Source organism: Mytilus galloprovincialis, chromosome 3 (genome assembly GCF_965363235.1).
Source record: "Mytilus galloprovincialis chromosome 3, xbMytGall1.hap1.1, whole genome shotgun sequence".
NCBI classification, from domain to species: domain Eukaryota; kingdom Metazoa; phylum Mollusca; class Bivalvia; order Mytilida; family Mytilidae; genus Mytilus; species Mytilus galloprovincialis.
In genome coordinates, this window is record NC_134840.1 from 88509263 (window position 1) to 88520268 (window position 11006).

At 32.7% G+C, this 11006-nt stretch overlaps 1 protein-coding gene and 1 long non-coding RNA gene across 4 annotated transcripts; both read right to left on the bottom strand.

Moving 5' to 3' along the window:
• Window positions 1-638: 638 nt before the first annotated feature.
• Window positions 639-10796, bottom strand: LOC143069301 (uncharacterized). 2 transcript variants are annotated; one of them, XR_012976356.1, is made up of 3 exons: window positions 9850-10796; window positions 2604-2928; window positions 639-1063 (listed from the first exon to the last, which is right to left on the bottom strand). It is a non-coding gene; the product is annotated as an uncharacterized LOC143069301 (long non-coding RNA). The 2 variants fall into 2 exon arrangements; XR_012976355.1 differs by lacking the exon at window positions 9850-10796 and having other exon boundaries at window positions 2604-3268.
• Window positions 5869-9341, bottom strand: LOC143069300 (fos-related antigen 2-like). 2 transcript variants are annotated; one of them, XM_076243868.1, is made up of 4 exons: window positions 9062-9341; window positions 8197-8541; window positions 7182-7289; window positions 5869-6699 (listed from the first exon to the last, which is right to left on the bottom strand). In XM_076243868.1, exons 1-4 carry the CDS (start codon window positions 9161-9163, stop codon window positions 6274-6276), a joined length of 981 nt encoding a protein of 326 aa, XP_076099983.1. In that variant the 5' UTR covers window positions 9164-9341; the 3' UTR covers window positions 5869-6273. The 2 variants fall into 2 exon arrangements, with proteins under 2 accessions (XP_076099983.1, XP_076099984.1); XM_076243869.1 differs by lacking the exon at window positions 9062-9341 and adding an exon at window positions 8719-8863.
• Window positions 10797-11006: the final 210 nt, after the last annotated feature.

Genomic DNA, 11006 nt, shown 5'->3' on the forward strand with positions numbered 1-11006 from the left:
AACATTCATAGATGTGCAAAGAATATTGTTGTCGTTGGGTTGTTGTCTCAATGACATATACCTCACATTTCTGTTTAGTCATAGCATCTGTGCCTTTTCAATTTATTGCAGAAAATATTAGCATAAACATTTTTTTTCAAAACAGGAGAGGTGAAATAGTGATCACAGAATGAGGACATGTAAAACTGAAACAGATAAATATAAATAAGCACCATTGACAATTTGTTAAAGGACTGAAACAAACACAGATGGTGACCAATGTGAGCGACTAGTGTACAGTAGTAGAGTGAACATTTCTTGCTTCTTTTTCTACACATTTTGTCATTTCATGTAAACAATTAAATATGTTACTTTCCATGGAGAGGAAGGAATTTGTGAAACGAAATATTTTGCTATTTAGTACTGTCAAGATATATCACAGGGGTGTTGTAAGATAAATGAATAGTTTCTCTTTTTTTACATTATGCTACCTTTATGCTACAAGGGTAGCATTGTCCATTCTCATGATGTACAAAGATATTATAGAGTGGCCTTCCAATGATAGTCATACATGTAAATCATTGTCTCATTAGCAATCATACTACATCACCATATTGTTATACATGTACATGTATACTTTGTAAACATAAAGAAGACAATTGAAGTTGAACACAAGATATTTATTTGCTTTTTTATCCATCTGCACAACTGCCACTGTATTACTTCTGCTTCAAATTCAATAGATTGAATGCAGAGTCTTGTATTTGTTTTTAGTTCAATGGTCTCGTCATCAATTGCACAAAAATCGCATACACATGTACATCAAGTTTGGCATATGAACTACAATAGTATGGTGTTTTTACAGTCAGGATAAGCACATGTAATTTTCTCTCTTACAAAACCATTGTTAAGTATCACATTTGGATAAAGTCATCACTAATAGTTGTTCCTGTTTGCCAGGGAGTCTTATTTTCAATCAGAAAGACTTGGGAGTCCTACATTCATGTATGATATTATATCTCTTGTATGCTGCACTGTTAGGAAAATTTGATCAACATCCTTGTTCTTTATAACATGCAGGATCCTGTTAAAAAAAAGCTGTCAGATACTGAATGTAAATATATATATATAAAATTGTAAATGTCATCAAAGTGGTGGAAATAATGAAAAAAAAAAACAATTTTTATACACAAATCCAGCGTCTTGTGAAATTAAATCATGTGATGGGTACAATTTTTCTCTAAAGATGGACAAGTTTATAAACTGTAGCCACGGACAGGGGTCTGTCTGTATATTGAAGAATATTAAAATGACCGACAGCTATAATACTGTTTTTAATTGTAAATTGCATCACAGTTGGTGAAAATATGAAAAATACAACTTGTGTACACATATCCAGTATGTCATAGCAATGTTATTCATGTTATTGGTACATTTATTCTCTAAAGATTGACAAGTTTATAATCTGTAGCCTTTTACAAAGGTCTCTCTAAATATTGAATAAAATGAACAAGGCCAACACCTAAAATACTTATTTTTAATTGTAAATTGCATCAAAGTCATAGGAAAGTAATGCATGTGCTGGGTACAATAATTCTCTGAAGATGCAAAAGTTTATAAAGTGTAAACGGACAGGGGTCTCTCTTGATATTGAAGCAAAACACCATGGCCGACAGCTATAATACTGATTTTTGATTGTAAATTGCATCAAAGTGGTTGAAAATATGAAAAAAAAACAACCTCTATATCCCAATCCAGTTTGTCATAGGAAAGTAATGCATGTGCTGGGTACAATATTTCTCTGAAGACGGAAAAGTTTATAAAGTGTAAACAGACAGGGGTCTGTCTTGATATTGAAGCCAAAAAAAAACATGGCCGACAACCAGAATACTGATTTTTAATTGTAAATTGCATCAAAGTGGTTGAAAATATGAAAAAACAACCTCTATATCCCAATCCAGTTTGTCATAGGAAAGTAATGCATGTGCTGGGTACAATATTTCTCTGAAGACGGAAAAGTTTATAAAGTGTAAACAGACAGGGGTCTGTCTTGATATTGAAGCAAAAAAAAAATGGCCGACAACTAAAATACTGATTTTTAATTGTAAATTGCATAAAAGTGGGTGAAAATATGAAATAACAACTTATTACACAAAAAACAATATGTCTGGGGGAAAATTATTCATCACACAAATTGTTTTATTCCTTTTCGAATGAAAATGTTTTGATAAAAATTACGACCTTGTTAAAAATTTCCATAACGTGCATGTCGGCCAAGCTTTCCCCTCATTATATACTGCATTAAAACGTTAATCGTCGCAATATTTTAACTAATAACTACTACAAACTGAATAAAACAAGGTAATTCATATACGAAATTGAAATATATACTTAGGGACGACATCAAAAGATCGATGTAGGATAAAAAACTTAAATCAAATAGTTTGGGGGTGGGGGGTTAAAATTCTACAAGTTTTGTATATTTAAAATCGATTTTTACATATATCCCTATTGGTAAATCAATTTTTCCTAAATTAAGTTAAGAGGGGGGTGGGGGTGTCAGTGAAAACACTATGTGAATTAAGTTTTTTATCCTACATTGAACTTTTGATGTCGTCCCTTACATTATGCTGTTTTGAAATGCTTGATGTAAAATAAATCGAAGCGAGGTGGTGTACTTGTCGTGATAGAATCAAAATGACAATCTCGTTAAAGTCTCGTGAGATGCGTGCTTTGGATTAGATTTCGCTGACCACTGTTACTGTTTTGGGTGACATTTACTTCCACGAATACCATAGTTTTTCTGCATTTGCACGTCTCGGTGGTGCAGACCACCGATCCTTTACACCATTCTATGCAGCTGCGTGCAGTGATACTGAGTTCTCGGCTATATTCCGATGTGCCTAAGGTGTTTTTAAGAAGCTCTAGATCTCCAATATCGTAACATGACTGCAATACACAATATTCACAATATTAGAATTAACTGTGTGAAACTGCTTATTTTTGTTTAGTTATTTTTGTTTCTTATCATTAAATATATGATAACCAGATGCTCCGCAGGGCGCAGCTTTATACGACCGCAGAGGTTGAACCCTGAACGGTTGGGGCAAGTATGGACACAACATTCAAGCTGGATTCAGCTCTAAATTTGGATTGTGATTAAAAAGTTGACACAGCATAGGTTTCTGACACAGAATGAATGTGGTCTAATGAACTTAAAATATTTTTTTTGCCTTTGAGCAATTCACTATGCTGTTGAATATTAATCCTCTCAAAAAAATGTTTGAAGAAATTTATGAAATCTGAAATGAGAAAAATCCCCCCCCTCCCCATTTTTTATTTCACATCCCTCTTTCCCTTTTTCCAAAACTGATCTCAATTCAAATTTTTTATGGAGTTTGCAACAATAACTACTCATTTAAATACATCATAAAATAAAATTATAAAAATGTAACAAAAGGTGCTTGTTATCACTGAATGGTAAAGATTGTTTTAATTTATCAGTTGGTAGTAAAAGTGAATATACATTGTATATTGTATAAAACAATGATTTAAGTTGATTCAACTACTATTCTGGACAAAGAAAGATAACTCCAATTGAAAATTTCTTGCTATTGCACAATATTTTGCAATTAGATATTTCTTGCTATTGCGCAATACTGTGCAATTGAAAATATTTGCTATTGCACAATACTGTGCAATTGAAGATTTCTTGCTATTGCGCAATACTGTGCAATTGAAAATTTCTTGCTACTCCACAATACTGTGCAATTGAAGATTTTTTGCTATTGCTGAATACTGTGCAATTGAAGATTTTTTGCTATTGCTGAATACTGTGCAATTGAAAATTTCTTGCTATTGCACAATACTTAATATAATAATTTTGGATCCTGATTTGAACCAACTTGAAAACTGGGCCAATAATCAAAAATCTAAGTACATGTTTAGATTCAGCATATCAAAAAAGCACAACAATGTCTGTAAAAATCAAACTAAGTTTAATTTTAGACCCTCTGGACTTTAATGTAGACCAATTTGAAAACGGGTACAAAAATTAAGAATCTACATACACAGTTAGATTTGGCATATCAAAGAACCCCAATTATTCAATTTTTGATGAAATCAAACAAAAGTTTAAATTTGGACCCCCATTTGGACAACTTGAAAACTGGGCCATTAATAAAAAATCTAAGTATATTTTTAGATTCAGCATGTCAAAGAACCCCCAGGATTCAATTTTCGTTAAAATCTAACTAAGTTTAATTTTGGACCCTTTGGACCTTAATGTAGACCAATTTGAAAACGGGACCAAAAATTAAGAATCTACAAACACATTTAGATTCGGCATATCAAAGAACCCCAATTATTCAATTTTTGATGAAATCAAAACAAAGTTCAATTTTGGACCCTTTGGACCCCTTATTCCTAAATTGTTGACACAAAAACTCCCAAAATCAAACCAAACCTTTCTTTTATGGTCATAAACCTTGTGTTTAAATTTCATAGATTTCTATTTACTTATACTAAAGTTATAGTGCTAAAACCAAGAATAATGCTTATTTGGGCCCCTTTTTGGCCCCTAATTCCTAAACTGTTGGGTCCTCAACTCCCAAAATCAATCCCAACTTTCCTTTTGTGGTCATAAACCTTGTGTCAAAATTTCATAGATTTCTATTTACTTTAACTAAAGTTATAGTGCGAAAACCAAGAAAATGCTTATTAGGGCCCTTTTTGGCCCCTAATTCCTAAAATAGTGGGACCAAAAGTCCCAAAATCAATCCCCACCTTCCTTTTGTGGTCATAAACCTTGTGTTAAAATTTCATAGATTTCTATTCACTTTTACTAAAGTTAGAGTGCGAAAACTAAAAGTATTCGGACGACGACGCCGACGACGACGCCAGCGTGATACCAATATACAACCAAAAACTTTTCAATTTTTGCGGTCGTATAAGAACACCTTTTTAATGACGTGACAACTTGAAGGGTCACACCGTATAACGAGTGTAAAAGTATTTAAATTAAACATGTTAATTACCACGACAATACGCGTATGGTATGATCATAACCATACGAGTATGGTCCGAAAACTCATATGGTCCGGAACATAACCATTAGGCGAAACTGTCGGACTTGCAGGGTTATCTAACCTTTACCATATTTTCATGTTTCAGAAGTTAGCATTATGTTTTCATGGTTAAGTTTGTTTTTCAGATACTATCAGGGATAGTTTATATATGTGGTGTGTGGAATGATTGCAAGGTGAACATTTCGTCTATATAATGCAAGGAGTACATGTTATTCTATATCTATCACCAGAAGTGGTATCACAAATTGAAATTTTGAAATACATTTAAACAATAATACCGAATTATCCCTGCTCACTGTAATGTAGATTGAGCTAATATCCAAGGCTATTCTACATGTATACAGTGGCGGATCCAGGGGGAGGGTTCCGGGGGTTGGAACCCCCTCCCCACTTAATTTTGTGCGATCAATGCATTTGAATGGGGACATATAGTTGGAACCCCCTCCTTTTGTCCTGGGTTGGGACCCCCCCTTTGTAAAATGGCTGGCTCCGCCCTTGTGTATATATGGTCAAAATGGATTTTCATTCAGAATACTACTTCATAATTTGTCGGAAAAAATATATAATAGGTTTTGAACAAATAAAGCATTATGCCTTTATTTATTCTTCCTTTTTCTGTCTTATTCACAAAACATGTGTGTGAGAATTTTCTTTTGTCACAGTACACCAATAGTGTGGCCATTTGAAGTGTCAAATGTAACCTTTTCCAAACAGCACAAGTATCATTTATTCTATGATAATAATTACTGCTGGTCCACTTAATAATGCTGTGTATTAATGAGTATTAATATAATGATACTAATTCAGTTAAATTTATTTATTTGTGAAACATAAATAATAATGAACAGCATATTTGTAGCATTTGATAAGAATCATAACACAAGCACCAACAAATTAAATGTAGAAAAATAAGTAGAAAATTTAAAAATGAACACTAAAAATATCAAAATTCTTCATGCATAGATCTTTGTACAAAAATAAATATTATTTTGCATGTTTATGCTACACACATTAAGTTTGTTTTGCATCCTCTTGAATCCAAGTCATATGTTTTTTCATATTTGTATCTTTACACCATAAGCATCATTCGTTTCAACTGTTACTCAATATGATAGTGATGCTCCCGAAACAAAAACTTATTTAACTTGTATGAGTTAATCTCAAAACTGGCAAGACATTGTCCCAAAAGTTTGTGTTAGATTGAAAATTATAATGAAATTAGTGTAGGAGAATTAACATTTTCAGCACTACTGTCACTCGTTGTTCTTGATGCTTCAGTACTGCATGTATTTGGACCATTAGTTATTGGTGTAAGGCCAGTATGATCAACCATATTGTCTAATGTGAAATAAAATCCGTTTGATGGCGTTGTAATTGGAATGCCCATAGCTTTTTCAGATTTAAAAGATAGAGTACTTGGTCTTGTTGAAGCACATGCATTCACACAACTGCCTTCTAATGGTTCAGATTTGATTTTAAGTGTACGGGGACTATACTCTTGCTTATCTTGTTTTTCAACCTTGCACACTGGTGTGTGAGCTTGTAAAATGAATTCCAACTGATCCTTCTCTTGCTGAAGAGACTGAATTTCTATTTCCAAATTATCTCTTTCTTTTTCCAATCCATCAGTTTCCTATAAGAACAATAAAACCTATTAAATCTAGAGCAAAAATTAATCTAGACTAGAAGATGGTCAACCTTTTTTTCATTGGTCATATAATTTTATGTCATACTTATAAACATATCCCTCAATTCAAAACCTGAAATAATATTATCCATGTCTGAAATATTCATATTTTGTTGCTCCAAAATAGATTTGATATTTTGTTAAAAATTCCAAAGCTTATTTGGACCCAGGTTTGGACTCATTATCTGTATATTACATGTAAGAAAAGAAACATTTTTTTTCTCCATCTTGTTTTATAATAATTAAGTGCATGTGCCATCATCCTTTTCGGTCACTTTGTGAATAGAAGATGGCTTTAGTTATTCTGCATGTCAACAAAGGTATGACACCCTTTCATTAATTGAAATTAATATTTTAAAGTTTTGTCCTATGTCCAGTAAAACTTCTCTTTTTAAAATCATTCCTGCACAAAATTTAATTAAACTTACATTTACAAGTCTATTTGTATGGTCAACCCTTCTTTGGCGACACTTAGCTGCAGCTAGTTTGTTTCTCTCTCGTCTAATCCTTCTCCGTTCTTCTTCCTCTGCTGATAACTATAATAAGAAAGAAACAGGAACGATTAAGAAAGTGAGAGATTGTTCAATCGGTTTGTAAACCACTTTTAATACTCATATAGCTTGTTGGCATGCGTGCCGATGATGTACATACATTTTTGTATTTCTACTTCTTTATTTGAATGATAGGTTATATTACGAGAAATATACTGTAAAAACAAGCAATCAGTCACAAATGAAAATGTTGACATTAAAATGTATGACTCGACATGAGCTTGCGGGCACTTGTTATGTAGACGACACCCGGGAAAATGAAAGTTTTTAAAAATTAATAGCACGTAAAAGTGTCAATAAGACGGATGAACTACGGTTTCTCAAACATGATAAACAGAAACGGAAATTGTAATAGTCTTATCTTGTCGGTTCAACGTCCGCCTCTTATTAACTTGTTTGTAACTGGTATTAAAAATATATTAACTTGTAATCCGGATAAAAGTGAGTACACACCGGAACGTGTGATATTTACAGATTTTGATAAAACATTTACGTGTATTAGGGAATATAAAATATGCATGTATTGTTGGAGATATCAAATTCCAACTGTAACTTGAATTGATTGGTATCTGGCTGCAGCATAATAAAGACAAAATTATATTGCGTCTAACTTGATATAAAGATAGATAATTTGTAAACACTTCGAGATCGGAATTTTCGTGCTCACTAAATCTTTACTATCAATAACATGAATATACACGGCATATATTCCGACATTCAGACCCGTATTTATTCTTACTCCTTGATACCTGGCAGGTGATTTGTTCTTGCTTATGCTTGGCACGGTGAAGCAATGTAATAATTGTCATTTAATCTCTGAAAGAATATTCATGGTTCGCATGCTTATAATGCGGACTTGTGAGAGGTACATACGTGATATTTATATACTTACATTTTCATCATTTCTTCTTCGCCCTCCTTTGCGGCCAGGTCCACTTGACATCATATATGAAGTAGTGACATGAGAGTCTCCTGATTCTGACACTCTCGATTTCTTACTAGGAGTCCAATCCGAATCGCTGCTATCGCCATAATCATACCCATCATTTGACCTGTCGTGTAGGTCAACAACTGGTGGTAAAAATCCACTCTGAGTTAAAGGGTTTTGACCTGAATTAACAGGTACTGATTGTAATTCTATGAATGTTTGTTCAAGGTTTGATAATGTTGAAGGCGTAAGAAGCGATGTCGGTGTTGAAGCTGATGTAACACCATAAGATACTGAAGGCACAACATACTGAAAAAAAAGAAGTAACAATATTTGACTATATACCATTAAACTACAATAGCGACACGTTTTACTTGATTACTTTTTTTTCTTCCCGAGATCATATAAAAACCATCTTAAATCATACATTTAATTGTACCTTCATATACGGCTCTGAAATGCACCTTAACAAATTATGATACATACCCGTGAACTATTTCTTCCATAAAAATTAGAAAAATTTTGCCACATTGCGAGTTAAATATTGTAAAGCTTATGTATACATGAAGTTGGTATGTATACATGTGTACATATATATATACTAAATTATCAGTCAAATTTGTCACGTGTAGTCTAAATTTAGCCGATTCGGCGCATGCGTTTTAGCCTTTATGTCTTTAGGGGGAACAATACAATCAAGTTCTTTTTTTTTATTACATTTGTATGCATTAAATTAAAATTAGTAAAAAAATAAAATAAATACTTTGTTTAGTACTTTAATAACACAAATTATGGCTATCAAATAAAAGACATGAAAGTTGATACTTACTGAACTGACTGATGAGGCGTTAGACATGTTGGAAAGAATCTTCGCCACGTATTTTGATTCTTCACTATAGTTTTCTCCTTTTTCGGCTGCACTATTGTACATGTTACTTTAAATCTTATAGTTTTCCTCTTGGTTGAAACTGAATAAATTTGGTAATACGTTAATAATGCCGATATAAATTTCAAATCTTTTATCCAAGTATATTATGACTCACGACTAGTTGTGATTCGTATATGACAGGGAATATACCAGTTGGTCTTATATACACAAGTGAGTCACAATGAATCATGTTCCCAAAATAGTAACATTACTCATTCGCCGTGTGGAAGTTTCGGACTTTACAATCATATGAACCAAAAGACGAGAGAAGTCTAGAAAGTAAAGTTTAAATTTAGACACTCCTTATTTGGCGATACTCTATTACGTCAATCCACTGTTTACGTATGTTTATAACAAACAAATATCTAGAGCGTGAAATTATTAACAGGTTAAGGCTTTCCTGCCTTCGTGCATTGAACCAGAGTCCTTTTAAAATAAAATTGTATTAAATATCTCTGATTAATTATTAACAAACACTCTGGTTTACATTTTTATCGTAAGTTTATAGTTCAAGAACAAAGGAAAGATGCCTGCATGTCGGGATATGTGAGGGCCTTGATAATAATGGCGACAAAAATTAATGAATACAACAAATTGAATGAGCCTAAAATATAGGGAAAAGAGAATGAATGGGATGCAAAAAGATAAAAAAAAAAAATGACTGTGAAAAATAAAAGAGATCTACCTACATATTAATTTCGGACTTTGTAGTGTTTGAACGCCTTCCATGAACTGTCCAAGCTGGGACCATAGATGTACATCTATGCTGGGACCTATACAGTGTACCATAAGAATAAAGATACATACAGATGTATCGAAAGTTTCTGTCCTTTTTTACGTATAAAGAGACACAATAGAACTGTATTCAAACATAATCATTATCAATTGAAAAGAAAAAAAAATTAAAGATTTAATATATATTATCCGAAAGACTAACTTAGAAACAAACAAAATTTTCAAGAGTTATCTTTCTTTGTTTGCAATAAAGAAAGTTATTGAAAAATCCATAATATTTTAGTTTTTTTTTTATACGACGGGACGTATTATAGTATTAATGAATGGGTGTTTTTATAATGGCCCTGTTATATGTCCAAGGTCTGTTATAATGGTCGAGGAAGTCTGTAATGGCCCGAGGCAACGCCGAGGGCCATTACAGACATCCGAGGCCATTATTACTGACCGAGGACATATAACAGAAACATTATAAAAACACCCATTTCTTAATACATTTATTAACCAACTGAATAAAAGTGTATGTGTTAATATACCAAATATCCAAGATATTAAGTTGACAGAAGTTATGTGTTGAAAAACAGGAGGAACAGTGATCCCTATATATGGTTCTTTAATGTTAGTTGCTGGTTACTAAATTAAATAAAATACAAAAAAGTATTATACTCTTTACAACTTAATTTTGTTAACTTTATTAAAAACCCTAACTGTGCTTTATACAGACAAACCGGGCATTAATACAGGGCCATTACAGAAAAACAGGGCCATTACAGAAAAAAACAGGGCCATTACAGAAAAACAGGGCCATTACAGAAAAACAGGGCCATTACAGAAAAAAACAGGGCCATTACAGAAAAACAGGGCCATTACAGAAAATATGTTATTTTTAATAACCAGTCATTTTGGCAATAATGTACTTAGTTGGTTAATAATATGGTATAATACAAATGTCCGGTGTCCGTCCGTCCGTCCGTCTGTCTGTCTGTCCGGCGTAAACATGTCGCACCGTACTTGAGAACGACTTATCTAAATTTCATGAAACTTGATATAGTTGTTTTTTATGATGGTCAAATGATCTGTATACTTTTTGGTGAAAATAAGATTTAAACTTTTT